The 26,934-nt window shown below is 45.8% G+C and overlaps 4 protein-coding genes across 9 annotated transcripts; all 4 read right to left on the reverse strand.

The window, feature by feature from the left end:
- Nucleotides 1-3,659: 3,659 nt before the first annotated feature.
- On the reverse strand, nucleotides 3,660-5,946 carry zgc:101716 (uncharacterized protein LOC492784 homolog). 3 transcript variants are annotated; one of them, XM_037274092.1, is made up of 8 exons: nucleotides 5,626-5,946; nucleotides 5,317-5,418; nucleotides 5,091-5,234; nucleotides 4,825-4,875; nucleotides 4,609-4,753; nucleotides 4,328-4,418; nucleotides 4,134-4,266; nucleotides 3,660-3,957 (listed from the first exon to the last, which is right to left on the reverse strand). In XM_037274092.1, exons 1-8 carry the CDS (start codon nucleotides 5,728-5,730, stop codon nucleotides 3,787-3,789), a joined length of 942 nt encoding a protein of 313 aa, XP_037129987.1. In that variant the 5' UTR covers nucleotides 5,731-5,946; the 3' UTR covers nucleotides 3,660-3,786. The 3 variants fall into 3 exon arrangements, with proteins under 3 accessions (XP_037129987.1, XP_037129988.1, XP_037129989.1); XM_037274093.1 differs by having other exon boundaries at nucleotides 4,328-4,409; nucleotides 5,626-5,730; XM_037274094.1 differs by having other exon boundaries at nucleotides 3,881-4,014; nucleotides 5,626-5,730.
- A 919-nt stretch (nucleotides 5,947-6,865) lies between these two features.
- Nucleotides 6,866-14,996, reverse strand: LOC119136018 (zinc fingers and homeoboxes protein 1-like). Its single transcript, XM_037274089.1, has 9 exons — nucleotides 14,243-14,996; nucleotides 13,121-13,413; nucleotides 12,766-13,036; nucleotides 12,510-12,708; nucleotides 11,940-12,140; nucleotides 11,654-11,869; nucleotides 11,409-11,573; nucleotides 10,108-11,319; nucleotides 6,866-9,280 (listed from the first exon to the last, which is right to left on the reverse strand). Exons 2-9 carry the CDS (start codon nucleotides 13,299-13,301, stop codon nucleotides 8,999-9,001), a joined length of 2,727 nt encoding a protein of 908 aa, XP_037129984.1. The 5' UTR covers nucleotides 13,302-13,413; nucleotides 14,243-14,996; the 3' UTR covers nucleotides 6,866-8,998.
- Nucleotides 14,997-15,247: 251 nt separating this feature from the next.
- Nucleotides 15,248-23,605, reverse strand: LOC119136017 (ATPase family AAA domain-containing protein 2-like). 4 transcript variants are annotated; one of them, XM_037274087.1, is made up of 29 exons: nucleotides 23,204-23,596; nucleotides 22,602-22,723; nucleotides 22,470-22,525; nucleotides 22,197-22,362; nucleotides 21,984-22,050; nucleotides 21,817-21,901; nucleotides 21,496-21,654; nucleotides 21,293-21,428; nucleotides 20,874-20,987; nucleotides 20,708-20,807; nucleotides 20,526-20,641; nucleotides 20,280-20,454; nucleotides 20,096-20,184; nucleotides 19,733-19,892; nucleotides 19,466-19,556; nucleotides 19,117-19,294; nucleotides 18,756-18,892; nucleotides 18,576-18,687; nucleotides 18,314-18,500; nucleotides 17,954-18,139; nucleotides 17,715-17,850; nucleotides 17,412-17,611; nucleotides 17,079-17,238; nucleotides 16,859-16,981; nucleotides 16,572-16,739; nucleotides 15,985-16,503; nucleotides 15,756-15,898; nucleotides 15,549-15,677; nucleotides 15,248-15,419 (listed from the first exon to the last, which is right to left on the reverse strand). In XM_037274087.1, exons 1-29 carry the CDS (start codon nucleotides 23,402-23,404, stop codon nucleotides 15,387-15,389), a joined length of 4,248 nt encoding a protein of 1,415 aa, XP_037129982.1. In that variant the 5' UTR covers nucleotides 23,405-23,596; the 3' UTR covers nucleotides 15,248-15,386. The 4 variants fall into 4 exon arrangements, 3 of the variants coding, with proteins under 3 accessions (XP_037129982.1, XP_037129983.1, XP_037129981.1); XM_037274088.1 differs by having other exon boundaries at nucleotides 17,412-17,608; nucleotides 21,817-21,895; nucleotides 21,978-22,050; XM_037274086.1 differs by having other exon boundaries at nucleotides 21,817-21,895; nucleotides 21,978-22,050.
- A 264-nt stretch (nucleotides 23,606-23,869) lies between these two features.
- LOC119136022 (proteasome subunit alpha type-2) lies at nucleotides 23,870-26,731 on the reverse strand. The gene is made up of 8 exons (XM_037274097.1): nucleotides 26,630-26,731; nucleotides 26,114-26,190; nucleotides 25,696-25,828; nucleotides 25,476-25,598; nucleotides 25,234-25,315; nucleotides 24,943-25,016; nucleotides 24,598-24,655; nucleotides 23,870-24,533 (listed from the first exon to the last, which is right to left on the reverse strand). Exons 1-8 carry the CDS (start codon nucleotides 26,668-26,670, stop codon nucleotides 24,417-24,419), a joined length of 705 nt encoding a protein of 234 aa, XP_037129992.1. The 5' UTR covers nucleotides 26,671-26,731; the 3' UTR covers nucleotides 23,870-24,416.
- Between the last annotated feature and the right edge of the window lie 203 nt (nucleotides 26,732-26,934).

Here is a 26,934-nt window from a genome sequence, read left to right on the forward strand (position 1 = left end):
GGTTCATCCGCAAGGCTGACTGACGCTCAAGTGTGTGTTGCGGATGCCATTAATGCCCGCCGCTGATCGCCCTCGCACATTTAAATAACAATGGCGCAGTCAGAGGATTCAGCCGTGTGAATCCGAGCCGCAAAAACACCCAGGAGGGCTGCAGGCCCAACTCCTGCCACGTGTGTGTGTGTGTGTGTGTGGGGATGTAAGCACAACTACAAAACGCAGGCAGTCACACACCACGGAGTCCGAGCGGGGATGAAATGCAGATTGAGCAAGAGGCTACACGATTTAAAATAGTTCTCAGGCGTCTTAATAAAAGGTCTAGGGCGCGTTTTAGATCCTGACTGGACACCCCGCCTTATTCATGCTGGCCCAATGGACACTTCTGGCAACTCAAATGGGACTAGAAATCAAGGAGGCACTTTTTATACTAGACTTTGTGTATGAGGCACATCAACATGTTGCTAATGGAAACAGCTCTGCTTACCTTTTGGTTTTGACATAATGGGGAGGGGATGGGCCATAATCTAATACAGGGGTGCCCAATACGTCGATCGCGATCGACCGGTCGATCGCCAAGCCACTATTGGTCGATCGCGTGATATTAAAATGTTTTTATTTTTTTTCGCACTTGACGCGTGTACAAACAACGGCGCTAACAACACAAACACGCTAGCTCGCGAGTTCCCTCCAATTGTCAGAACCCTGTTTTTTCTCTTAAACTTAAGAAAGGGTATAAAAATGAGTGGGGCAGCTGGCCATCGTAAGAAGTATCACTTTCATAGGGAATGGGAGTCTGACTTTTTTTTCACGATGATATATATATAAAAAAAAATTTTTTTTTAGTGGGTAGATCTTTGTGACTTGGTCATTTCAAAAGTAGCTCGCGAGCTGAGAAAGTTTGGGCACCCCTGATCTAATATCACTCAAGGTGGGCAGCTATAACATCAAAAGTGTACCAGGAAATGTTTGTGTTTTAAAATACCATACCATTTTGTTAGTAAACAACATGCAAAAAAAGAAAAGCTGATTGAAAACTTGCAACAATTTAAAAATGTCAAATTTTGAAGACACGTGTTGAAAGCTTTTTTAAAATGTCATTAGACTAACAACTTGTCACAGATAAAACAAGGCAAAGAAATTCATTTGAAATGAACATTGTCATGTAAAAGCTTCCAATTAAATAGGCTTATCATTGAAAACTCCAATTAATTATCATTAACATACTTCTACTCTCCAAATAAATCTTGCTTACCTTTTACACATGGTCCACTGGGATGACGTCTTTACTGACAATGAAGAAACAACAACAACAAAAAGTATGAGTCATTTGCTAATGTTGAGTTGGTGGTATTTCGTGACACTCACCTGTTTGATTTACAAGAGCCCTTTTCGTTTTTTACTCTCACGTTTCCTTTTCGACAATGAATTCGTCCTTAGTTGTTGTTTTAGACGTGGGGAAGGGATATTGAGGGCAGAAAGACGAGTTACTTGCACGCCATTCCTCTCACATTTCCTTTTCGACAACGAATGAGTCCTTCGTTGTTTTAAACGTGGGGAAGGGATATTTGGGGGAGAAATACGAGTTACTTGCACGCTATAACCCAAACTGGTCCCAAAAATAAAAAAACACAGACACATCAACACACCTGATTTGAAGTGGACCACACCACATTGGGAGGTTGGATAGGGGTGCTGAAGTTGTCGGAAGCTTTATTATTGAATTTGTTTTGCCATGAACAGGTAAAAAGTCAGACCTAGGTAGTCATTTATGAAAAATCTGAACAGAATACAACATTTTCAACTCGATGAAATGATTACATTACTCCAGTAATTATTATAACATGAGCGTTTAAAATGGTGGCCGGTGCTTGCGATTGGAATAAACCCTCTCTAAAATGGATTATTTTCCCTCATTTTCATCCTCAACACTTGAAACTTGTATTCACCAGTGTGTCCCACTTTTATAGAGCAAAACTGAGTTTAAATAATGCAAAATATAAAGACATTCATTTGGCGGTGTCTTATTGATTCTTCTAAAGTGTCATCCATCATCTAATGACCAAATGTGTCTTCCCAGAAGCCTTTTCAAGTAGTTTGTAGACTCGTTAACAATCACACTTTGGGGAAGCATGCTCAGCATTTTTTCCCAAAGCTGCTGCTGCTGCTGCTGCTGCTGCTGCTGGATAGTATATCCCTCAAATGCCTCTCAGCAGCTGATTTGTTTGAAACACACTATGGAACAAAATGAAAGGGGATTTCAGTTTCTTTTTCTCTTCTTCTTCTCTTGAAGTGTGGCATCCAGCAGGAAGCCGTAGAAGAAGACGACACAGCAGGACACAACATCACGGCAGCCTTTTAATGTAAACATATTTATTTTTAATCTTCCCCCTCCTCTCTTTGTCAAAGCTCTCAAAAGCGACCAAATGGCTGGCAGCTGCTGACAAGCTGTCGATAACCGCCTGGTCGCACAAAGCCGCCACTTCTCCACATTCTCTATTTTTCTGCTTCCTGCAAATGACCAGAACATCCTCGGCTGAGCGGCGCCTATTTTAACGAGAGCGCACAAACATCCCAGCTCTGGGGGGGAGAAAAAAAAAGGGCCCTGGCGGGGGGAAACCGCAATGTGCATATTCACCGAGGCCACATGCATTGTGAGCAAAGAGACGGCTGGCTGATCTGTCGGTCTTGGTGTAACAAGGCGAAGACATGGATGCACTATGGAGACCTTTTGGGGGCTCTGCCAACCATCACGCAAACACACTATCGGTGTGTGATACTGCAAGGTTCGTTCGGGACCAATCCGTTACCAAGTCAACACAGACATGCCCACAATGGATAGCAGCCCTATATTCCAAATGAAGGAAGGAAAGAAAGAAAAGAAAAAACATAGCAGCCCATCTGCTTGATGTTTTCAAATTGTCAACAAGGAGAGGTCATTGAATTAATGGCGTGCGCCCTCGTTACATCTAATAAGGTTCATTCGGAAGTAAGAAGTGTGTCAGACTTTTTTCGTACCGACACAAACAAAACGAAATCCTCTCCCGTTATAATGAACACATGGCTAAATCAATACCTCACAGAGCATTATCTTATTTGCAAAGGACTGTAAAAAAAAAAAAATATATATATATATATATACTTGTGTAGTGAATCCCGCGAATTGATGTAACTCCATGTAGACGCCAGAAGATGGCAGCAAAGCAGTTAAAATAGAACGAAGCTCCAACAGCAGCCATCAGCCCAAATTCCGCTTATGTAATGTGTCCGCACGGACACAACACCAAGTCGCCTTGTGTTCCGATCAAGTGAAGAACGTCACTGGCCATTACCAATCAATTCCTAATTTACAGTATTTGATGTTGTCCAGAGTAGTCCAAACATGAACTTGTTTTTCCTTTTGCGTTAATTGCAAATGACTGTTTTGGAAAATTGCCAATGTGGTTCAACATGGTGTTCCATTCCTTTCCACTCATAATGCTCTCTGACTAATGCAATGCGCAGTGGCACGGAAACACAATCTGATGTTTTTTTATTGTCTTTATAACATTTCAGGATAAATAACATGTTCACATTAAAAAGTTCTAAAAAAAAAAATAAAAATCAGTTCATTGATGACACTTGAAGGCACACTTCCCATTATAGTACAAAAGTATGCCGTTTTTTTGTTGTTGTCGTCACTTTGCATTTTCCTTTGGTAACAGGCTGTCAAAAGTTCGACAAACTTCACCATCGTTTTTTTCTTCTTCTTTGTTTTGACCACCATGATTTGTGGTTGACATTAAGGAAGCGTCACAACTTGGTGCCGCTCGGCCTGTGATATCCATCAGTCTCCAGAACCCCACTCAGTAGGATCTTATTCCACCAGCGCTCCTCAAAACTCTGCAGACAAACACTAGACAGACTCATACCGTCCTGGTAATCCTCCTTCATCTTCTCTGGGTTCAGGTCCTCTGAAATGACCTGGCAAGAAAAAGATGCCTGCTACGTCATAGGTGTCATATCCAAGGCCTTCCATGTCTGAAAACTCAAACATAAAGATGATGGCAATCCAACATTCAATTCAAAGATTCATTTGACTGCCTACTTTGGAGCCCATCCCTTACTTTGAGAATAACTTCCAAGGCAGAGTTACTCACCTCAGTGAGGGTGAGAAGAGTTGCTTGGTCAGGATTGAGATGTCCCAACGCGTCCTCCGCTATTTGGACGACATTTTGGTTGTGTCGCAGCACAAACGATGACTGCTGCTGCTGCAGGATTCTTAGTAGGAGTCTGAAAGCAGAGGGCTGCTGTCACCAGCCGCCCGCTGATGACCAGCGTTTTGCGCCACTACCTCGTCCTGATGAAGCACAAGCAGGCCTTCAGCCAGAGTCTTTCCTCAGAGAGTTCCTCCTGTTGCTCTTCAGCTTCTTTGCCTTTCTTGTCTACAGAGGAATCGGAAAATAAATGACTGCATAAGATTTCAGTGGAATTCGGGATAAATAAGACCTTCATTTTGAGAGAGAAAAAAAAATCTGAATTGAAATCAGTTCAGTGCATCAATTTGAAATTGAATAGACTGGATCTCCGAGGTGAAACGGCTGAGGACCCCCTCCAAGATGACTAAAACGTTACTCAAGGTTGTGGAGTCCTCCAACAGCTGCAGACACATCTTTCCCAGGTTGCACCAATTCCAGGGGTTGAAAGGCAGCAGGCTGCAGAGCTCTTGCAGAGACGACATCCAGGGTCCGATGACTCCAAAATGTTGGTAGACGCTCACCTTTTGGGCAACGTAAATGACGTGATTGACCTCCAACGCTGCGGCGTTGTGAAGGGAGTGCCCAGATTTACCTTGAGCAGCAGCAGGCTGGTCAGGTGACATGTGTTTGAGGCTTCTTTGCTCTGGACAAAAAGACACACATTTATTGCAAATGGTCATCTGGGAATATTCCAGATGAATCAATCGGTAAAAATACAGAATTAGCAGACATTTGAATTGTTTTACCCGTCTCCACAATTTCTGCGAGAGAATCATACGCATGTTCCACAAACAAAAATCATGCTGTAATACGGTTTGGAACACCTCGGAGGCGCTAAGAAAATAGGAGTGTGTGTACCAGCAGATCCAGTAAGCCCATTGCTCTGTCTCTCTGGTCCAACCTGGTGTAACATCGAGCCATTCCCTCCAAAATATCTCTTTTGATTGACAGGTTGTTGTCAGAGATCCACTCCAGGCAACTGCTGTAAGCATCCAGGGCTGCCTAACACACAAGAGGAGCATTTTGTCATAGAGATTGATGCTAGTGTTGCTATGTGCATAAGTTGAATTTCAGAACGAAATACCTGGTATTTGCCCTGTCTCGTTGCCAGGTCACCCCGAAACTTAAAAACTTTCTGCTTTTCCAAAGAGTCTTCTGTGTCAAGAGCGGCACCTTGGCAAAACCACTACAAGAGGACAAGGCATTTAATGCAATGCATCAATGGCATAATGAACAAACGCCGCACGAAGGTAAGGCTCAGTTGACGTATTTATTTACAATATGTTTGGGATATGAAACTGCAAGTGCAGTGAATTTATTTTCTTCATTTCAATGACAGCAGGTCAACAGTTGTTCCACTCGGCGGAAGAGTACTCGTGTCCCCATTTCTCACCTCCGGCTCGCAGCTTTTAGCGTTATAAGAAGGCACGCACACCGACCCACGGTCTTTCGCCTCTGAAAATACAGAGTCATCCAAATGGCTTCCAAATAGCTCCATGGCGAGTTAATCACTGACTCATGCCTTGGGCCATCGTTCGAACTCGTTACAGGTTGAACAGCGATTTGACAGGAGGAAGAATCGCAGATTCCGCTTGTGTAATGTGTCCGCACGGAAACACTGACGATTCGCGTTGGTTCCGAGCAGTAAAGTTCCGTTTGAAAATATTTGACTGCCCGTTACTAAATCAATTCTTAATTTACAGTATTTGACGTTGGCCAGGGGCGTTCAAACGTCTTCCTTTGAGGCCCGCATAAAGACAAATCCAAAGAGCAGCCTTTGTAAAATCCTTCCCAACTCTACGTATGCATTTTAGAATGGGACATCTCCATCTTGCTCGAATACAAAAGTCATGTGACTGAACCCAAACAGCAAAGTGTCCCATTCTGAAGACGAAATAAACTTGGGATAGCATAAAACCCATTGTTGTGACAAACTGTATTTGTTGAAAAATCTGTGGTGAAAACATTTGCAAAAGATGCATTGAGCACAGAGGATGAGAGAGAGAGAGAGAGAGAGAGAGAGAGAGAGAGAGAGAGAGAGAGAGAGAGAGAGAGTAATCATGGAATTTGATGCCAAAGGGTAAATGCATATAATATTACAGCAGTTTAACTACTCACGATACTAGCTCTACTGCAAATAGGATAGATATATGATACATGATATGAAATCCAAACCCACTGAGAAGACACAGCACTTTCTCATCATATCAACGGAGAAATACATGTTATTTGTGCATATCGTTTACGAGGGCCTTATTGAAACAGTAGCATTTTGAAATGAGAACGTCTCACTCCTATCGTTTTTAAGTACCGTCAATAAAGTGCTCATCTTTTCAAGTGAGTTGTGATTTGATATTTGTTGCAACCAAAGTACCCAGAAGCAACTCGAGCAAAGCCGTTGGCGCTCAAAATGAATTCGAGTTCACTTTCAAACGTGTGTGTGTGTGTGTGTGCAGTAAACAAACTATTTGGTTGAAAAGATAAAAACGGATACAAAGATTTCCAAGAAGGCTCGTAAAATCCTTTTAGACCTCATCTGTGGAATAAAATACTAAGCAGCAGAAGGTGCAGCAGAAAGAAGCCCCAAAAACAAATGCTTGTCAAGACAAAGTAGCGAGAAAAGGATTCAAAACTAACTGACCAACTGTGTATGCTCTTAATGATTTGGGAAAGACAATTAGACAACTTAGCTTTCGCTTTCAATTGGCTAAGTACTGTGCCAACATGAGCACACACACACGTACATATGTACAAAATGAGCAGTTGTTCGACGTACTTATTGCATGCAGTAAATGACAAAAAGGTATAAACGCTTGGTATACATGGAGACAACATCTTGTTCTTTTTCATGCCCAGGCACTTACTATTCACATTACGACAAATACATAATGTGTCTGCCCATTCGGTTGCAATCAGCCAGCGAGCGAGCCAGCCAGCGAGCCAGCGAGCGAGCCAGCTTATACACCAGGCAGGCTGAAAATGCTTTTCAGATAGCTAAAAAGGTGCTAGCGTGGATGACAAGTACAAGGTGGCAAAATAGCAGAAAGTAAATAAGAAGGTTTAACCAAGGTCATGGACAGACGTTTACAATGTTCAACTTCAGACAGACAGGCAGGCAGGCAGGCAGGCAGGCAGGCATCTTGCACATCATGCATTCCCTCCCTCCCACATTTGCTTTGAGAAAGGCTACCTTAAGTAAGTGCTTTGTGATGACAAGAGGGGATCCTCTCGCCACAAGTCCACAAGCCAAGTAGGCACATGTAGGTACAGTAGGACTGTCTGAGTTAACAACATTTGTAGTCAACAGCTGGTAGTCAACAGTTCTTTCCATGGTGTTGTGGTCACACATGATAGCAATTCAACATGTAGTGTCATGTGTTCAATTTGGCTGAAAAGACAACACTGCTAAGGTGTCTTCCCAAGTCCATCAAAAAGTCAAGAGACATGATTGGAAAACCAAAAAAAAGTACAAAACATTAGCCAAGCATTGCTTCCCCCACAAAACGTGGCTCAAAATGTGCAATAAAGCGAAAGAAAGTGGCAGGAGAGTCTACCAAGCTATATAAACATCCAACCCCATTTAGTTGTCATTTCAAAAGTGGTGAAACTGGTACAATTCCTCCTCAGGGAAAACAAACAAAAGGTCAAATACTGGTTTAGTCATAAAACGAATACGGGCTCTCGGAGCCTTTGCATGATACAATAAGGTGCCAAATTCTAATTTCATCCACTAGGTGGCGGAAAGAAAAGTGCAACATGATTTCAAATGTTTCAAGTACAATACGTACATCGGGCCAGTAGTTAGGGTTAGGTCATGATTGTTGTTTACGTCAATTAGCTTGAAGTGATGATTGAAGCCCCAGTGTCATTCGTTTACACCGCAAACACTGTTTGCTTGCTTGCTTGCTTGTTTGGGGACAACAAGCCATTCCAATTTGGCAAAGTTTCAGAACCATTCTATCAAAAGTAACAACAGCACAAGGCTTGTCGTGTACAAAGGTGCAAAAACAAAAACAAATGGAAATCGCAGTGCATATTAAACTCTTTTTTTTCTCCCTCATGAGTCATTTTTAGTGATGGGAAAATGAAGCTTCAATATGTTTCTTGAACCACTTGTTGTCCTCTCCATGGCGCTCTGTTCAAAACACTGAATGAATGAATGTTTGAAACTCCAACAGTGCCATCGAGAGGAGTCGAAATGACGCAAATTTGAAGCTTCACCTTCCCACGACTAGTTGGCTAGTAGTAACCACCATCAAGGGAAGACTTGAATAGACATCCTTCAACAAATACGCACGCTGGCATTCACTCACTGTTCATGTACTTTGGCTCATGTTGCTTTAGGCCGTCATCGACTTTGTAAACTCATTCGTTCTCATTTAGCTGACTAGAGTCCCATAAATCACAATCCGTACAAGATTATAGAACAAGTTCCACCGTGTGTGTGTGTGTGTGTGTTTTGACTGTGTGGGCTATCTTGTAAACACATTTTAAGATTGGTGAGCATTCGCTGGAAATTGAAGTTCAAATTTGGGCTTGTGCAAAGGAAATGCAGTAACGCATTTCAAAAGGGAATTTACACTTGCCATGTGTACAACATGGGCTGATCTCACTCAGTTGTCACCATCAATTCCATTTAATGAATTTTTTTTGGGTGTGTGAATGTCCAGTTTTAGATGTTGTTGGCCAAAATGCTGCCCAGGTCATTTGAATAATGTTGAGGGCGACCACTAATATTGTGTTAGTCTCATTTGCAAAATTGAGCTTCAGTCTTCGGATACAGACAAGGATTTCCTCACGCTGCGTGACGGCTCCCAAACCTCACTGTCGTCCGTATCCTCCTCATCGTGCTCTTCGTCGTCGTCGTCCTGCTCCTCCTCCTGGTTTCCCATTCGGTCGCCTCTCGGTGCCTTGTCGGCGTGTGACGCCTCTCCCCTTGTTTCATGGGCCCCCCCCTCTCTTGCGTCCGGCGTGCCCGAAGGTGGCTCCTGGAAGGGGTCCGCGCCCACGTCCAGACGTCTCTGGACCTCCGCAAACCATTCTCGCACCTCCATGGAACAAAAGAGAAGGATGTTGTCATCTGAGCTGTCACATTAGCTCCAAAGCCGCTTGGGCTACATTTACAACCAGTACACTCGGCCTTAAATACAAACCCTGAGCTGCGCTTGACTAATGATTTCACCTTGCTATTGAGTATATCTTTCTCTCAATGTTTCAAAAGACACATTTGCGTGATTGTTTTAGGCCTGCGCAGATAAAGTCAAGTACATTTGAACTTGACCGAATGAGAAGCCGTGAAGACGGCATTAAGATGAAAGGAATGGGAATCAAGGTGCATTCACCATGATGACCCCATTTCAAATCAATGGCCTTATTTAAGAGAGTCAGTCGGCTCCAAGAATGTTTTGTGATGTTGACGCCTTGCCTCGTGGCAGCCTCAAAGCACAAGCTTCTGGCATTTCAAAATCCAATGGAAAAGAAATCAATGGAAAAGGCACGTCGGCTGGATTTTTCGCACTTAGCTAACTTAGCCTGCTCGCGTTAGCAAAAGTACGGGAACGTGTTTTGATCGTGTCTGCTTTTTCTTCCTTCTTGAACTTGAAATGACCCATCTGGTTGGGAATAAGGTGCAGCTTTCTATTGTCCGTACTTTTGCTTACGGCGGCTATCGCTTTTTGAGGGCTGGTGTGATACTTGAAAAGAAAGAAGAGCAACTGCTCGGTCCTCTCCGTTGGTGTTCTTAATTAGCACGCTTCATTGTTTCAGAGCAGCATGATGACTCACTGGTAAATAGTTTGTGGTTCAAAAGCATCTCTCGTTCATCTTGTGAACTAGCATTTGGAGTGAGTGGTCAAGTAAAAAGCAACGGCGTTACCCGTTCATAGCTCATGTTGGTCTTGGTGACGAGCTCGTCCAGGTCCTGCTCGTTGAGGAAGCGGTGTTTCAGGTAGTACTCCTTCAAGATGTCCCTGCCGCTCTTGAATTTCTTGGGCGGGGGGGGGCATCTGTCCGAGTCGGAACCAAAGGACGCCGAGCGCCTGGGCTGCTTTCGAGGTCGAGATCTCCCCCAACCGCGATTTCGGACGCGTCTTTTTCGACCGCCTCCCGGTTTTTGGCCGCCGCCGCCGCCGCCGCCTTCCACGTTGCCGCTTTGATACTGAAAGAACCATTTAAGGTTGCCGTTCTTCCAGGAGTAGCGCGAGTCCCCGAACCAGCTGACAATGTAGGGTCGGGGGAGGCCGCTCTCCTCCACCAGCTGGTCGTACTCTTCTGTGGTGGGCCACTGAGTCCGCACGAAGGCACTTTTCAAAATGTGGAGCTGCTCCGGAGTCTTTTTGGTCTTATCCTTGATGTCTTTGCCGCCGTTGTTGCAGCTGCCGGTGGCCGTCTGTTTACCGCGGCCTCCGGGTGGCGTTTGACTCCCTCCTTTACGAGAGGAGGACGCGGCGCGAGAAGCAGCGGTGACCTCTCCGGCTCTCCCTCCGGCGGCGGCGTCCATCCGTTCCGCCTCAGAGGACTCCGGGGACGGAGCGCCGAAGGTGGGCATTTTGCGTCTTTCGGTGAACCAGGCGTCGATCTCCCTCCGTGTCAGTTTGGTCTCGGTTCTCAGGCGACTCAGCTCTTCGTCGGATGGCGTGCTGCTCTTCTCAAAGCTCTCCTCCAGCACCACCAACTGCTCCGGTGTCTTCTCCTTAAACTTCTGCAGAGTGAAGTCCGGGAAGGGATTCCACGTCTTGGGCCGGGTCTCCTTCTCCTTAACGGGAGGCGCGCACGGAGGGTGAGGTGATGCCGGCGTTTCATCGCTGGAGTCGATGACGATGGTGGCGGCGGCGGCGCTACTTCCTCTGCCGCCTCCGTCGTGGAATACGATGACATTGCTGTTCTTGGAGTTGCGCTGGTTATACCTGGTGTCGCTGAACCATTTTTTGATCTCCCCCTTGGTTAAATTGGTGATCTTCATCAAACGGGCAATTTCGGCATCGCTGACAAAGTGGTTTTGAAGGTAGCTGGCTTTCAACTCGGCCAGCTGCTCTTTGGACTTTTTGGGGCGCATACTGAAGCTGTCGGCGCTCAGGGCAGAGTTCTCCTTTCAAAGACAAAGGTGGAGTTACACGTTGAACACTTTGAGCATTTCATATTGCCAAATCAGCTGTACTGAGGGTGGGCCAGCTCTACCTGTGGGGAAAGCGAGGGCGGCTCGACAGTGGTAGCCCGTTTCAGCTCACTGCTTGTTGGGGTGGACTGGCAGGAAACTCTGCTGGAGCTCTGGGACTGGCTGGGCAATCCCGCCACCGTCAGTGTGATGGGATTGGTCACGGGAACGTTCCCTCCTGGAGCGACCTGCAAAGAGATGAATTCATTTCCATCAAATAGCTGCTTATATATAATGCAAATAGCCCCCCCCCCTCCCGTCATTCTACCTGCGTGAACACCAAGCCAGGCTGCCCCCCAACAATCTGACAGGTCTGCAGTATGGATTGCAGGCCATTGGCAGCAGACAGCTGGTGAGCAGGTATGACAGTGATGGTCTGAGGAACCGTGTGGACAGTGCCGTTGAATTGTTTCCTCCTGGCCTCCTCCACTTCCTCTGGGGTCCAGCTGACACCATGCTTGAGTCGCTGGGCTGAGAACCACACCTGGATAGAAAAGAGCGGTGAGTGGGCCAGCAGAGATGATTCACCCACTCCACTCCACTCTGCTGACTACCTTAATTTGCTCTTCTGTGAACTGCGTCTGCCCGGCCAGATTGCTGATCTCAGCCATGGAGGGATAGGGAAACTTCTTGTAAGTGCTCCCCAGCAGAGGGTTGATGTCCAAAGCTGCACTATAAGAGGGAATGCTGCTGAGAGGAATTAGCAATTGGGGTTGAGCTGATGGATTTTGCTGGGCCTGGAAAGCAGAAAGTACCTGAACACAACAAAGTGGGACAAGATTATTTCAATGTTACAACCAAAAGTCCACCCAAAAATGGTGCCGTCACAGTTGCCAGGTCACAACGGATCACGGCTCATCGGTTTTCCGAGACTGAGCCGTGATTGGCTGTGACCTGGCAACTGTGATGTCATTTTCCATAGACAGCAAGTGGCAAAATGTCCACCTGAGATGGATATATATATTTTTTTTTTAAAAAGCCCGTATAATTCATCTTTCAACTAGTTGGGCTTCACAGAAGAAAAGAAAATTTGGGAGTTGATTTCCCCTTTAAAGTGTTTTTCTTACGGCAGGCGAAATCATTTACTATTGATTGATGCTAGATTTGTAATTCTTATAGTGTACCTGTGCCAGGCCAGGAGGAATAACGGCGGGATTTAAAATGGATGACTTCCTTGGCTGCTCGAAGGCTTGGCTGACCAGGAAGTTTCCCGCTCCGAGCTTCATGGAGTCATGGAGCAGCATCTCAACAGACGCCATTGGTCCCAGAGGCGCTTGGATGGGCTGCTGCTGCTGTTGCTGTTGCTGCTGCTGCTGCTGCTGCTGTTGCTGCTGCTGCTGCTGGTGCTGCTGCTGTTGCTGTTGCTGCTGCTGCTGCTGTTGCTGCTCCGCTTCAACCTCGCCCTCTGCTTCCAAGTACTCCACGGCTTCATCTGAAGCTTTGAGGGACACGGCAATCCTCTTGGGCTCCGATTTGGTCTTCATCCTCATGATGGGGGTCTTGCTTAGCGAGATGGCGCCGACATTCGTAGCGTCTGTTCCGACATCTCGGAGCATGTCGCACTGCTGATCCTCGCCGGGCTGCTCGGTCGCGGCGCTACACTTTACAGAGGGAGCCGGGGCCTCTTTGTCTTCTAGGCTGTCGGACTCGCCTACAAAGAGAGCAAAGCATCGAAACAATGAAGTCAAGTTTAAGGAAAGTTTGGGCTTGACAGAGTGGGTCCGAAGACATTTACCAGGATCTAGTGGTGTGGGGCCAACGGCTACTGTTTGATCCAGCTCCACTGCTGTTTGAGCCTCATCTACCGCCCCCTCCACCCCTTCAGCCTCAACTTCCATTGTCCTTTCAGTTGTGGCCTCCAACCGGTCAGAGGGTAGCACCATGCAAGGCGTGGTCGACTTTCGGCGGCTCGACATTGTCAAAACGTGCAACTTTCTACTCAGGGCAAAGACAGTCTGAGACGGAAGAGTCCAGGCTCACATGTCTCAAGTGGCCGTGCTCGCTCGCATAGCAAGACTCCTTCAATTTCTAGTGGAAGAAATGTGTCATAAACGGTTTGTTAGTTCTACTCGAATGTGATTTGACATTGTTCTTGAGAGTGCATAGGTACAATTTTATAAGCGATGACAAATTAGCAAAGAAATCTGTTCCCAAGTGGGTTTATAACGAATATGTTGACTACTGTCAAAAAAGGTTATTTGAGCTCAATGTATGGGACAAGTGGTTTGCGAATTAGAGCCTTGCGCTATTTCAAGTACCTCAGTTATGTATAATCTTCACAACAGCTCGGTACGATGAATGCATCCAGCCACAATGTTAACTATTGTTCCTTATGTTGACATGAAATGCTCAAATTAGAACTCTTGGTAACTAATGGGACAACAAAGTAGAGTACAGCATAAGTGAACACTGTTTGGTAGTTTGGAGCTGGCTCCTATATGAATAGTACCTGGTTCCAATGATTGATACCAGCTCTCATTATTCTTAATGCAGTAGTTTGATACAACTACAAATTCCAACAACAAACAAGCATTTACGATTAGAATTCCAATCGTAGGTTTTTGTAATGTAGCTCATGTAATGCATCTCATTTTGGTGCAAATCGTCCTGATGTTGTAACGTGATGGTGCATTTAGTGTCAAACAGGTGTGCACGTCTCTGCTCCTTGGATTTGAACGCTGGCTGGCTGGCTGGCTGGCTGAGAGCATTTGCATTTCAGGTATGCAAAGGTCGTTCACCAAAGCAATTCTTTGGGGCGTCGATTTTAGCAATGGGGCTCGTAGCATGTGTATGAGGGCCAACTAGCCACTGCTAACAGTCCCGAAACGCTGGCTGGCATGTCTGCCGGCTAACTTACTGCAACTACACGAGCGTGTGCAAGCGCCGTGTTGCTGCCGGTCGGCCGGCCGGCCGGGCTGGCTGGCAGGCAGGCAGGCAGGCAGGCTGGCTGGAAGGCAGGCGAAGCGATGACTGATATTTCCTGGGAATCCCCAGAGAAGCGTCGGCGGCGTCTCTTGCTGTCCCTGTTGTAGTCTGCCCTCCGAGTGGCGGCTAACCATTCAAGCAACGCCGGCCGACCGGCCGGGCCGAGACGCACTGGCGGCGGCGGCGCGGACGTTCGCCGGGCTCGTGTGTCGGTCTCCCGAAGCAGACGGCGGGAGGTATCCGCGCACACGGAGCGGGAGAGCGGTAGAGCGGCTACGACTCCCGCCTGCAAATGCTGGAAACAGCGGACATGTCTCTTCCGAGCGGGTTGTGTGTCCCGGCCAGCGTCGTGTAAGGCCCCATGAATAAAAGCAACGATTCCAATCCTGGGGTGCTCACTGGGCTATGCATTAGTTCGCTGACCTAATTCTGAATTTTAACAGCGTTTTTTTCTTCCCTCAAACAATGATCAGCGTCATTAGTCTGATACCATGTGACGTCATTCCTCGGCGACTTGGACTAAACATTTTATATCACGCATAAGTCTCAGTAGATATTCGACAGAAAACTGTCATTCGGGTGAGTCTTTAAATTGAGTTAAGAAACGTGTTCATTTTGAAAAGTGCAAATAAAAGGCTGTGTTACGTCTCGGATGACGTGCCCAAGTGTCCTTACGTGACCTATCAGGGTGATAGCACGAGAAGCTACTTGAGGCCAAAAGTGACATTGCACCTTTTTTTTTTTTCTGCTTGTAAATAAACCCACCCGTCCGGCCGGCCCTGGCATTTCTCAACACCATTTTCAGTTGTTCATTGTAAATGGACATATATACTCGCTCAGTACTGTCAAATTAATATTCACCTTTTGTCAAATTAAATTAGTATTCGCTCATTCAAAGACAGATCAACACTTGCTCCGAGGCAAAAATTACACTGCATTATTAATAAAGAGAATCCATTGCGTTAAATAGAAACAAGAGCTAATACAGAGATTCACTTTATGCACAAAAGTATTCGTGGTAGCCGAGGGTACAGAGCATTAACATTTCAGCATTGTACATTGTTCTTTCAGACTTCTCAGTAGAAATCATTGATTTGTTGCTCCAACTCCTATTGAAAGGAAAACAGGAGAGAATTAGTAGTGATAACATTCACGGCTAATGGTTATTGACGTACGGTAATTACTTTGGTCCTAGCCTGTGTTAATCTGTCAACAGCATTATGAAATACTATACCAACCATTACTAATGCAGCTTTATGATGGTCTCGTCTGTGTCTGTAGACACTTTGGCAGAGGAGAGCATAGAGTTTCTCCAACTTGTGCACCTCATAGCCATCAGTCTTTGTCACAACTTTGTCCAATAGCTCCTTGATAGGAATAAAATGATGCACACCGCATTGCAAATGTATCCATGATGTGCCATGAGCAATCAATCAGTAGCCCACCTTTAATTTGTCCCTGTCCACGACCAGCGAAGGTTTTTCCTGGTCACGGCTCTGCAATGCCTTTTCCATGTCAAACTGCTGCTGCTGCTGCTGCTGCTGACCAGAGTTGTTTGAGGGCCAAGTCATGCACGACATGCTTCTCTCTACGACATAAAACACAGAAGCACATGTTCTGGCTTCTGTAGGAACGAATGAAGTCTTGTCAAGAAGCACGGCGGTGAAGCCAAACCTGCGACAGAGTCCTTATCTCCTGCGAGGGCTCCAGAGTGCTCTGTGCTGGCATTGTCTGTGGTAACCACCTCCATTGGTTCCGGCTCATGTGCTGCAATCTTGCTCTGGCTCTGGCTTTGGCTGCAGGCTTGGCCACAACCTGTGTACAAGCGTCCCTGGTTATGTCCTTCACCGCTCACGGAACTGTACCTAATACCGACTGGGCTTTGTGGCGTAACTTCAAAATCCGACTGATCTTTGGCTACGATATGGTTTTGTGTCAGGTGGTCAACATCCCTTTTTTCACTTTCACTCTGAATAGCGTCCTTCAAAGAAGCTCGAAGCGCCGCTTTGACCTCCTTGCTGTCTTCGTCAAAAAGCTCCGGGGTCAGCACTTTCTCCGACTCGGTGTCTTCGGCATCTTCATCGTCTTCGCTGCTTAAGTGACTATTGTCTTTACAGACGTGAGAAGAGGAAGATGCCTTCTTTGAATAGTATCCCGAGGACCAGCGACTCTTCCGGCGTTTCTTTCTCTGCACTTGAGGATCCAGATAGATATTTGTTAGGACAGAGTGTTGTGACTTCAAAAAGGACCATTTGCTCTACCTGTGCTTTTAGGAGTAATGGACGTCGAGGAAGCTGTACTAGGAATCCATGCAGTTGCGGCTTTGAACGGCTCTTTTGGTGGCGTCTTCTCAGTTAGCTTATTAGCCTCGGTCACAAGTTTGGCCTGTTTGGGGAGGGCATGGTAAAAGGAAGGTGTCGTCGACAAGCCTGCGGACAAAGACAAGCTTCAAGTGAAAACGCTGACCTAAAGGCTCACTTCTCATTCATCTAAATTGGCATCAACAGATCTGGGTCAATGTAGTTTCTTGGTTGACTCACTCACTCACCTCTATTGATACGTGAATCTTTGATTTCATCACAAATCTTCTCAAAGTTTTCATCCAATTCATGTCGTATGATGGCATGCACCGTGTCTTTAAGCGCACAGGCCTTATGTCGAATCTGGCAGCCTGGAGGAAAAGGAGAAGGAAAACAGAAAAAAAAAAAAACGAGATCAGAATGGCTGTGCCATCTACAGGTCCTTTATTCTAAATGGGCAGCGTGTACCTGAGGGGTTGGTGTCCGGGTTGTATTCAAGCGCATTCTTCCAAATGAGATCCACATCTTGAAGAAAGTCTTTGACTGTTACATATTGATGGAGGTCAATATTTGAAAGCACGGTTGACAGGTCCATAGGCTTCTCTATCACAGCAGCATAATCAGGAACCTATCGAAGGTGAGAGAGAGTGCAGTGCAGTTTCAAGTTCAAACAGTGACCCTAATGCCATATTTGATGGATCGAAATGGGTGCTTTGGCGCCCCCGAGCGGACAAATCCAGGTAACTGCCTTTCAACATTATTTTCAATGATCAAGCAAAAAGTGAGTTTGGAAATAATGACCTCCTCTAGATCAACAGGCTTAGTAAAAGCTTTGAAGCGTTTATCATGGGAGAGGCGATTTGTGACGTCCCGCAAAAAGAGGCGGAGCTCCCTCAGGGTGTCTTCCTCTTGTTCAGCCAGTTTTTGGGCTTCCTGCTCCACCAGCTGACGTGGCGGCGGAGGAGGAGGAGCAACAGGAAGCAACTCCAAGGAGTGGGCTGTTGTAGGGGGAAGTCAAAAGCTTAATTTTGCTTTTCAACGTCACATTTAAGCATGTTTCTCATTGAAAAAAATAAACGAAAAAAAGCATCAAGTTTGTCTCACGTGACTTCCTTTTCGAGGCAGGAGCTTTGGCGGCCTGGTTAAGTATTAGGTCTTCAAAGAAATGTCTTCTCTCCCGTTTGCTGGGGACTAGCACATAATAAACCTCCCCATAATCAGCCTTAAACAATTCCTGAACCTGCAGAGAAAAAAAGAGAGTGCGGTGAGGACAGCAAGCGGCGCTTCACCTAAGACTCGGGCCGGCCATCTTGGTAACATGCTTCTTCTATTGGTCTTCATACCTCAAAACTGAGTTCAGAGTACTCGAGACTGCAGGTTGCCAGGAGCAGTATGGGAGCGAAGGCAGGGAGGGAGCCAAGGAGGCTGAGAAAAGTGGCTTTTAATGAACAACCCACTGTCTCCCACCACTGTCCAATGTGGGGGATGTACAGGACACTGGGGGAGGTCCGCTTGGCTTCAACAAAAATCTGTACCGTAACAAATACTTGCATCAAAGCAATCGCAAAGGCAGATGGATATTTGGCATTTTACCAAACACAATAGGACTGAGAATGCCGTGTTTCCATTTGGTTGAGCGCAAAATTGCTGATTTCACACCAATCAGCAATCTTGCAAGAAATGAGCGAGCGATTGTCACCTACCTGTGCACAGGTCTCCTCTGGTGCCGTGGAACTGGCTCCAAACAGCACCGCCATGTCTAAAGTGTACACTGTGAATCTTTCAAGAGAATGGAGAACGGCGGGAGCCAGGTGAGCCGTTTGACCCGAGCCCGTTCGACCCTCCAAAAGGAGCCTGGGACGGTGAGAGGTGGGCTGGCTCAACGCGTTTCTATGCAAACAGAGACAACGATGAGCCTTTCTTCCAAAACCCATCCCATTTAGACAAACGGGACAATAATGAAACCTTTCGATGCTGAGAATTCCCTTTGAGGCCGTGGTCTTTTGAGGGCTCCGCCCGTCGGGCCGCTCGTCGTCGTCGCTGAACACCAGGTCGTCCTCGGACACGCACGAATGATCTGGAAACACGCCGCGGCGGCCCTGAAGAGCGACTGAGACTGGGCATTTGAAAGTCGACGACGGCTACCTTGAGTCCTCTTCCTTTTCAAGCCCTGCTCGGCATGTGGGAAGACTTTGCTGACCGTGTGGAGGATCTCCTGCAGAGCGGCGCTCAGTAAGGGACGGATTGCAGGCAGCAGAGCCTTGGCTGGGGACACTGCAGTCCTAATGATTGCATTCAGCGTCAAAAGCCTCAAAGTTACACGTGCAACTTTCGACTGCACACTTTTTGATGTTAGGTTTTTATGTTCATTTGAAACTCGGGCTAACTTTTTAAAATATGTTTGGGGACACATAAAGCCATCTGCTCAGAATGATTGGAATTTGAGCATCGTATACTTTGGTGTAATAATTTGAGCTAGAGAGCAAGAAGCAAAAGTGATTTCTACCTCTGTGCAGCCGGCACCATCTTGGTCATGGCGGACATGAAGTCTTTGGCTGTGATTGCAATGGAGTTCACATCAAGCACCAGTTTCTTCGATGAGGAATAAATTTGTGGATAGCGGCGCCGTAATGCGCACAGCGCCGCCTCCGAACACATCGCCTTAATATCAGCGCCGCAATAACCTACAAGGGAAGAGAAAGACGCAATTCTGAAATCAAAAGCTTCAATATTTGCAATCCAATACACAGGATACTTTTACACCAGAGATGTTCAAACTTCATGTTGCCAGATGATTATAAACATCAACCGTTCAAAGCTCAGTGAAATGTTTCGAGAACAACGGCAGGACTTGCCGACGCATTCATCGGCCAACTCGTCCAAGAAATTGTCCGAAAGAGGAGGTGTCCACTGTCTGGTATGGATCTTCAAAATGTCTCTTCTTGCCTGCCGGACAAAATGAGATGGCAAATAACCAAGTCAAAAGACTTCCTTATTGCTAAACTTATCTCCCTTCATGTTGGACGGAGCAGAAAAATAAAGGACGTGCGAGCATGGTTAAACGACATTGACGAGTAAATTCGTTCAGCTAAGAATGTACAAGTGATGAAGCACGTCAGCACCTCTCTGTCGGGCAGGCTAAAGAAAAACTCTCGGTCGAAGCGGCCCGGGCGTCTGAGCGCCGGATCAATGGAGTCGATTCTGTTGGTGGCGCCGATCACTACAATCTCTCCTCTGCCATCCAGTCCGTCCATGAGAGCCAGAAGAGTTGACACGATGGAACTGTAGAAATAATCACAAAAGATTGATGATCAGTCTTTTACTGTACGATGTATTATTCTGAATGTTTGCGAAAGCAGACTTTTGACATGAACCCGAATCTCAACGAGGCGTGAACATAGTCAGAAATTGCGAGTCAGGAACATTCCTCACCCGACGGCACAAAATTCAACTGTAACGCGTGCCTTCCCTCGTCCAATGCTCACCTGTGAATCTGATCCTGTCGACTGGACCTGACCGGAGCCAGACCGTCGATTTCATCAAAGAAAATGATCGATGGGCGCATTTGGTGTGCCTAGATGAGATTGATGAGAATGGAATGCTTCTTTCAAAGCAACAATGGAAAGCAGATGATTTGGAATGAGCAAAAAAATGGGACGTGCTGTTGACCTGCTCAAAGAGATGGCGGAGCTGTCTCTCAGACTCTCCGACCCATTTACTGAGGCAATCGGCCCCCTTCCTCATAAAGAAGGACACCTTCCGTTCTCCCTGACTGCATTCGTTGGCCAAGGCTCGAGCCACCAGCGTTTTGCCGGTGCCTGGGGGACCATAAAACAAACAACCCCTACAAAACAAAACAAAACAATACAGATTGACATGTTACATAAGATGATGTGGAAGCTGTTCCTTGTTTACCTGGGTGGCTGGATGTGGAACCTCTCAAAGACTTCTGGGTAAAGCAGGGGGAACACCACCATCTCTTTCAGGGATGAGATGTGTCTGCTCAAGCCTCCGATATTGCCAAAGCGTACCTGCGTAGTAATATGTCGTTGTCAGAGGCAGGAAGCAGATTTTTTCTCACTATTTCCTTTGCTCACCGTTCGGTCTATGTGCATGGGGTCAATGAGACTTGCTCCAGTTTTCATGCGATCTTTGTGAATTCCCAGCAAGTCATCTTTCACAATGTTCATGGGTAGACTACCGTGGAGAGGAGAAAAAGTTTTAATGAACGGGAAAAGCAAAACAACAACGAGGAGTTCTCACCTGGTGACCGACCGGCTCCCGCTCTTAGTTTTGCTATTAGGCCTGGCCGTATGAAAGGTCTCATCTTCTGAAGAAGTCGACGTGGAGTCACGACTACGGAGGGTGTGTCTCATCCTGTTTGATACGCAAAGACATCTCACATAAAGTTTGAAAAGATTGACTACCGCGTGTCGAGCTAGCCAATAAGAAACGAACAGAAAGAAAGAAAGAAAGAAAGAAAGAAAGAAAGAAAGAAAGAAAGAAAGAAAGAAAGAAAGAAAGAAAGAAAGAAAGAAAGAAAGAAAGAAAGAAAGAAAGAAATTGCTGACACGAACAGAGAGAATCTCCATATGTTGACAAGACAAGAGGACGGGAGCGGTCAAAATGCGGATCACAAAAGTTCTAAGGCAAATGTCAAGCGTCTTGCTTGTCCCACTGACCTGCCGCTCCTCCTGTTGTAGGGATTCTGAGGGGCCGCCGAGCCAAAGGGAAATCTGCGTCTGCTGGGGGACGAGTGCTCCTTAAAGTACACGGGGCGCTTTCTGCTCACTCGGCTCTCTCGAGCTTCTCTGGGCTCTGGCGTCGGGACAAAATCAAGAATAAAAAATAGAATCAAATGCTCATGTGAAAAAGAACAAGTTACCATCTTGCGGCGCCTGGTAGAGAACGACATTTTTTCGCTGTCGGAATTCGTAGCGCCTCTGGTTGTCTTCGTCAACGGCGTCCTCATCGTCGTCACTGTCGTCGTCGAGGTCATCGACGTCATCCTCGTCTTCATCTTCGTCCTCGTCGTCATGCTCATCTTCATCCCCGATGTGAAAAGAAAACAAAAAAGGAAATACACTCACTTGTTTGGATAACATGATCATATTCATCAGGATAATTCTGTCCTGAGAATCTGATGCCATGTACTTGGATACTGGTCAAAAGCTACAAAGCATTAGGCGCTCGCTGGCTCGCTCACCTTGGTTTTCCTTGGCATCCTTGATGTCCACGTTGGTCTTCTGCGATCGCCTCACTCTGCCTCTGGTGTATACACCCAGCTGCTCACAGAAAACAATTTGGCATCATTTCACAGCCGCTTGATAGAAACAATGTCTTTTCATGCATGGTCGTGTTCATGACCTTTTCTTCATTGTTCAATCTGCGTCGCAACTTCTTCATGTCATCCATCTTTTGCAGGACAGCCTCTGCCGTGCTAAGGCCATCACAAGGAATTTGGTCTTGAATTGACGCTTTACCAAGTCGTAAATTGTGAAATGAATGTAGTCGATGTGGCGAGTTAACGGGCTTTTTGAGAAAATATGAATATCATCAATGTGGAAAAATTGTTCGGACACTCACTTGGTGATGAGGCGGTCATAAAGGACAGACTGATTGCGGGAATTCAATTGATATTTGGTGATTCTGGAACTTCGTCGTAAAGCGTGTTCCACCTCGTTGTCGGGGCTCCTGAGGTTGATGCGGCTTCTTTTGGGCGTGGAAGTCCCTTCTACCTCGTCTGGAACATCTTGAACATGAACAGAAAGCAGTTTGTTGCCCTATCGTCCTAAAAACACACGCCCGATAAACACGATGCGTGGAAAAAGGAGAATTACGTGTCGAGTCAAAACGTACCCCCTTGCACTTTGTCGCAGGATGATTTTCCTTCCTTCTGCAGTCTGGAGGATTTCCTAAACGCATCGAATGGTTACCACAATAACGGCTCAATGTTACATGAGAAAGAGGCTCAGTCGCTCGCTCGCTCACCTGGTGGCATAGCCTCCGGCCTTTGGTTGCAGGTCACTAAAGGAGACCTCTAGTTTGACTCGTTGGCCTCTGGTCTTCGGAAAGTCGTGGAGACAGCTTCCCGACTGCTGCTCGTCATCTCCCTAGCGGTCACAAAATGACTTTAGATGTTGAGAATCGATTGCAGCCATGGTCAAAGTGACGCACTTCCCTGAAACGATACGAACTACAACTGTATGCCAAACTCTTGGGCCATCTTCAGGGACCGTTGTTTGCTCTCACAACTCAATCCAATCTACAATGTCCTCAGGTGATTTGAATAAGATGCTCTTGAACACATCATCCATCCATCAGTGATGTAACCTGGGGTCCTCCAACATCAGACACCCTCACCCAAGTCAACCGCCACAATATTTGTCAGTATGAATGGTTGACTCCCGATTTTGGTCACATCATGTCATGGCAGAGATGCGAGTGGACAGTGGCATGTTATTTGACTACTGCTGTCAGTTTGTCTGTCCGTTTAGCTTAGCCGCCGGCTAGCAACAACATAGCAGCAAGTGGCGTTAGGTAGGACATCAAACTGGATGCAACATTGTGACTGAACAAGCTTTAGCTCTCACTCGATTGTGTTCGGGGCTCCCCAGGTGATCTTCTCGAGCGCGGCAGGTTCGCGTCGACCGGGGGTTGTTTCTCTGCGAAGCGGGAACGAGAGACAGAAACTCCGAGCTTGTGTCCAACTCCATCGACCTCCTGTTTGGAGTTGTTGCCAACGGTTGAACACCACCGCCGCCGCCGCCGCCGCCGCTGCGTAGCATTCCCATGTCGACTCCAGCCCTCAGTTATAAACGCACGAATGACGGGCGCTCGGTCACTACAGCAGTCCAATGCGTCCAAAGTTGAACGTCATCAGCATAGGAAAGATACACGCCAATTCGCGGCGGCCGCCATACAGCTTCGCGCTCCTCTTCTGCCCTTGATTTCTGGCGCCACGAATGACATCAGAGCAGTGGTGGTAGAAGGAGCTGCCGCGAGACAAAATAGACCCGAGGTGCAATTTGCTACGAGAATTAAAAAACACCCAGGGGGTCACTAGAGCCCCGTGACAGCATTTCTTTACGAAGGCCATACTAAACTTTTAATTAATGGCCGCCAGATTTGATAGAATAGAGTAGAAACGACTCGCTCGTGATCGTTGGGCGGAAGAATACATTGGCCGTACCACTACCGGTAGTTTCAGAGCGCGCCTTAGGTTAAGGTGATGTTGACAAAGATTTTTGAAACACCCACACAATACGAACCGGATTTTTTTTATTATCTCAAAGAATAACTGATCCACCAACATAAGAGAGAGAAAAAACGGTATCCTTCCTTGTCAGAAAAGGAGGGAAATGACGTCAAACCGCTGTACGAGCAACTTTATTATGAGAGGTCATCTCAAGTATCCCACTGGCAAAATGAAATCAAGCGCTGACAAATGATTTTGCACTTTCATCAAATGTAAGTCAAGGGATGTCAGTGGAAGACTTGAGGTTGAACTCAAAAGCACACATACGTAGACGTGTGCAGTAGCCATCAACCACATTCTTAAATGTATAGTGTGTGACAAACCACTACACCAATTTGGGTAATAAAACATCATTTTAATTTGGTTAAGATTGGGTTATCAATTTGGTATGGCGTTGATGAGACGGTACTTGGAAAAAAAGCATACCCCAAATCATCATGCCATTAATCATCTTGGAAATGACAAAGGAGAAATGAATTTCATGCAGTTGCTGGCTACTTCACGATCCTGTCTACACTGAGCCCTATCACCATGCATGCGGTGGGTCCTTATGCAATGGCTGCCAGGTAGTCTTTCACTTCTGCTGGGGTGAGTCTCTTGAAGCCGGCCTCATTGCAGATGCCAACCTCAATGTTCTCCTCAGTCATCTGACCTTCAAAACTCTCCTGTAATCATAAAGTAATTGCGAAGGACGTTCCTTTGTGAACATTTATGATCAGGAAATTGTACCTTTAATGTCAGGATGGCTGTGTGGATGGCATCTTCCAATTCCAGGTCATTGTTATACCTGGAGGATGAAAGCCAATCAAAAAACAATCCGGTATGCAGTAGGGTACAATTCTCAAGATGCAGATAAATGTCTAGTGAAGATAATGACAATAATAATAGAATGATAATAACAATATTGGCAGAGTAGTAATAGTAACCCTTTTAGGATATGTTTTATCTCAATATATTTTCGACCAGTCTGGTTGAAATTAAAAATACACACACACACACACCGTAATCCTTGTTGTGATATGCAGCTGATAACAGAATGCAATAACTGTACAACTTGAGTGTGAAGCAAGCTACCTTTTCTCAAGGAATGTTTTTCCATTCACGTAGTTTTTTCCCATGGCTGTGGCTTTCCATGCAAAATATGCTCCCTAGGAAAGGAAAGATGGGACGGGGTACTTCAATGAATACTCTTCTGTAATTATATGTACTGCTGAATCCAGTTTTAAAAATGCTCAATTACTAAAGGAATCAGGCAATCCGATTGTTCCTCAACTTAATGCAGTCTGGTTAAACTACTCATGACAAATAAGAAGGATACGGCCCTGGAGATGAATCATTTCTTCAGAAAATGAAAACTGAACTTACTGAGGGATCTGACTGGAACAAGTAGGGCTGGTCTTCATCCCATCCGGCTATCAACAACGACACACCGAATGGACGCACTCCACTGTAGAGAAGAGAGAAAAACATCACAGCGCAGTCACATCAAGTGAGATCGTACATCACTGACAAGCAAATACAGCCAAATAAAGTCCAAGAAAAACAAAACACGTCTTTGATGAATGCAAGTGCAAGGTCACTGATAAGTGTAAGTAAGCTTCGCCCACCCTGACTGTGTGTACTCTTGCATCACAGATGCCACTCGCTGGACAAGCTGGCCTGTGGGGATAGGTTCTTGGTAAACAAGGAAGTACTGTTGTGCCAGCTTCCTGGCTCGTCGGACCAAAACCCTGCAAAATACAACATTTATTCATCTTTCCTTTAAAAATGACAATAATGTTTGACAAAAAGAACTTTGAACAAATATTGAAAATCCCCCGCCCCCACCTGTAATCAGGCCCCATCCCGCTGTACACCATGCCTATGTGCTTAGTGATGGGCTCTACTTTGTGAACACTCTGCTCATCATACAGAATAGACTTCTGTTTCTTTTCTGTCGCCAGGACAACCCCATTGGAAGCTGAAAAAAAGAAAGAAAGAAAAAAAAGATAGAAAGCCATCAGACCTCCAAAAGCATTCACAAATGAGTCGCCAAGCAATTTAAGCTGAATCCTAATGTAAAAATACGGTACCTGAAGATTAAAAGGAAAAAGTTGTGTACATTTAAGAAATACCAATTTTAACATTCATGGACCTCATCAAAACTGCAATGTCAATTAAATTGGCTATGAAAGGTAACTTGAGAATCAGACGGAATCACTCAAATGCAAATCAACAAGAAACAGCAACCTTGAGAAATCCTTACCTTTAATGCCGACTGAGGGGGCTCCAGCAGCTACCGCGGCCAGTGCATATTCAATCTGCACCAGTTTGCCAGAAGGGCTGTGGAAAGGCATGCAGACGTTCCATCGAAATTATGACTCAAAAAGGAACGTTAAGGTCAACAGAAATGTAAAAAAAACATTCCTCCACTTAGCGAGTCTACAAGTGAAAGCAAAACCTAAAGGCTTTGTAAAATGACCTGTCGCAAGACATTATCGGAGATGCCAGGTAAAACTAGCTCACTGAACGTATCAATGTGCGAGTTGGATTTACGAACATAACAGAAAAGGCGTATAAAATAGTTAGCAACATGCTAATTGTACATGTAGCTGATTCATTGCACTTCCAGACAATGACAGTGCATAGACATCAGATGCTAAATATATACAAATATTAGAGACGGCATACCCATTTCTATCTATTGCGATTCAACAGCAATTATTGTAAGCAGCAGGTTTATTGGATACATTTGAATCAACGGCAATTTTATCAAGTTTACCTAAATGTGGTCAGAGAGAAACTGTAGCCGCGTTCCGCCATTTTGGTTTTCTTCTTCTCTGGTGAATTGGCTCGCAATATTAAATAAGAAACACTGCCACCTAGACGATTTTACTATAAATGTCCTATCACCACAGCTCATTCTTGTAACGTAAACCCTGAGGAAAGTTCTGATTTTATGTTTAGAATATCTTTTTTTTTTTTTTCATGTAAAACTAAAAACACCCAAAACACATAATATTCAAGCCAAGGAACTTTCTACCACTAGGCGGCAATAACGTTCCGCATGTGTGGCCGAAACGGAAC

The sequence above is a fragment of the Syngnathus acus genome, chromosome 16, assembly GCF_901709675.1.
Source record: "Syngnathus acus chromosome 16, fSynAcu1.2, whole genome shotgun sequence".
NCBI lineage: Eukaryota > Metazoa > Chordata > Actinopteri > Syngnathiformes > Syngnathidae > Syngnathus > Syngnathus acus.

Bases quoted from the DNA above. Each gene is read 5' to 3' on its own strand.
- LOC119136022 (XM_037274097.1), bottom strand. From the start codon at position 26,670: ATGGCGGAACGCGGCTACAGTTTCTCTCTGACCACATTTAG. The intron at 25,316-25,475 runs GTGGGCGAAGCT...TCTTCTCTACAG, and splicing joins CAAGAGTACACACAGTCAGG to TGGAGTGCGTCCATTCGGTG. The intron at 24,656-24,942 runs GTAGCTTGCTTC...TTCATCCTCCAG, and splicing joins AAAACATTCCTTGAGAAAAG to GTATAACAATGACCTGGAAT.
- LOC119136018 (XM_037274089.1), bottom strand. From the start codon at position 13,301: ATGTCGAGCCGCCGAAAGTCGACCACGCCTTGCATGGTGCTACCCTCT. The intron at 12,141-12,509 runs GTACACTATAAG...TGTTGTGTTCAG, and splicing joins TTCCTCCTGGCCTGGCACAG to GTACTTTCTGCTTTCCAGGC. The intron at 11,574-11,653 runs GTAGAATGACGG...ATCTCTTTGCAG, and splicing joins CTGGCTTGGTGTTCACGCAG to GTCGCTCCAGGAGGGAACGT.
- LOC119136017 (XM_037274087.1), bottom strand. From the start codon at position 23,404: ATGGGAATGCTACGCAGCGGCGGCGGCGGCGGCGGCGGTGGTGTTCAA. The intron at 21,902-21,983 runs GAAAAGGTCATG...ATTGTTTTCTGT, and splicing joins GACGCAGATTGAACAATGAA to GAGCAGCTGGGTGTATACAC. The intron at 20,988-21,292 runs GTCAGTGGGACA...CGTATCAAACAG, and splicing joins TACAACAGGAGGAGCGGCAG to GATGAGACACACCCTCCGTA.
- zgc:101716 (XM_037274092.1), bottom strand. From the start codon at position 5,730: ATGGAGCTATTTGGAAGCCATTTGGATGACTCTGTATTTTCAGAGGCG. The intron at 4,876-5,090 runs GTACACACACTC...CTTTTTGTCCAG, and splicing joins TGGGCTTACTGGATCTGCTG to AGCAAAGAAGCCTCAAACAC. The intron at 4,267-4,327 runs GTAGTGGCGCAA...CTCTGCTTTCAG, and splicing joins TTGTGCTTCATCAGGACGAG to ACTCCTACTAAGAATCCTGC.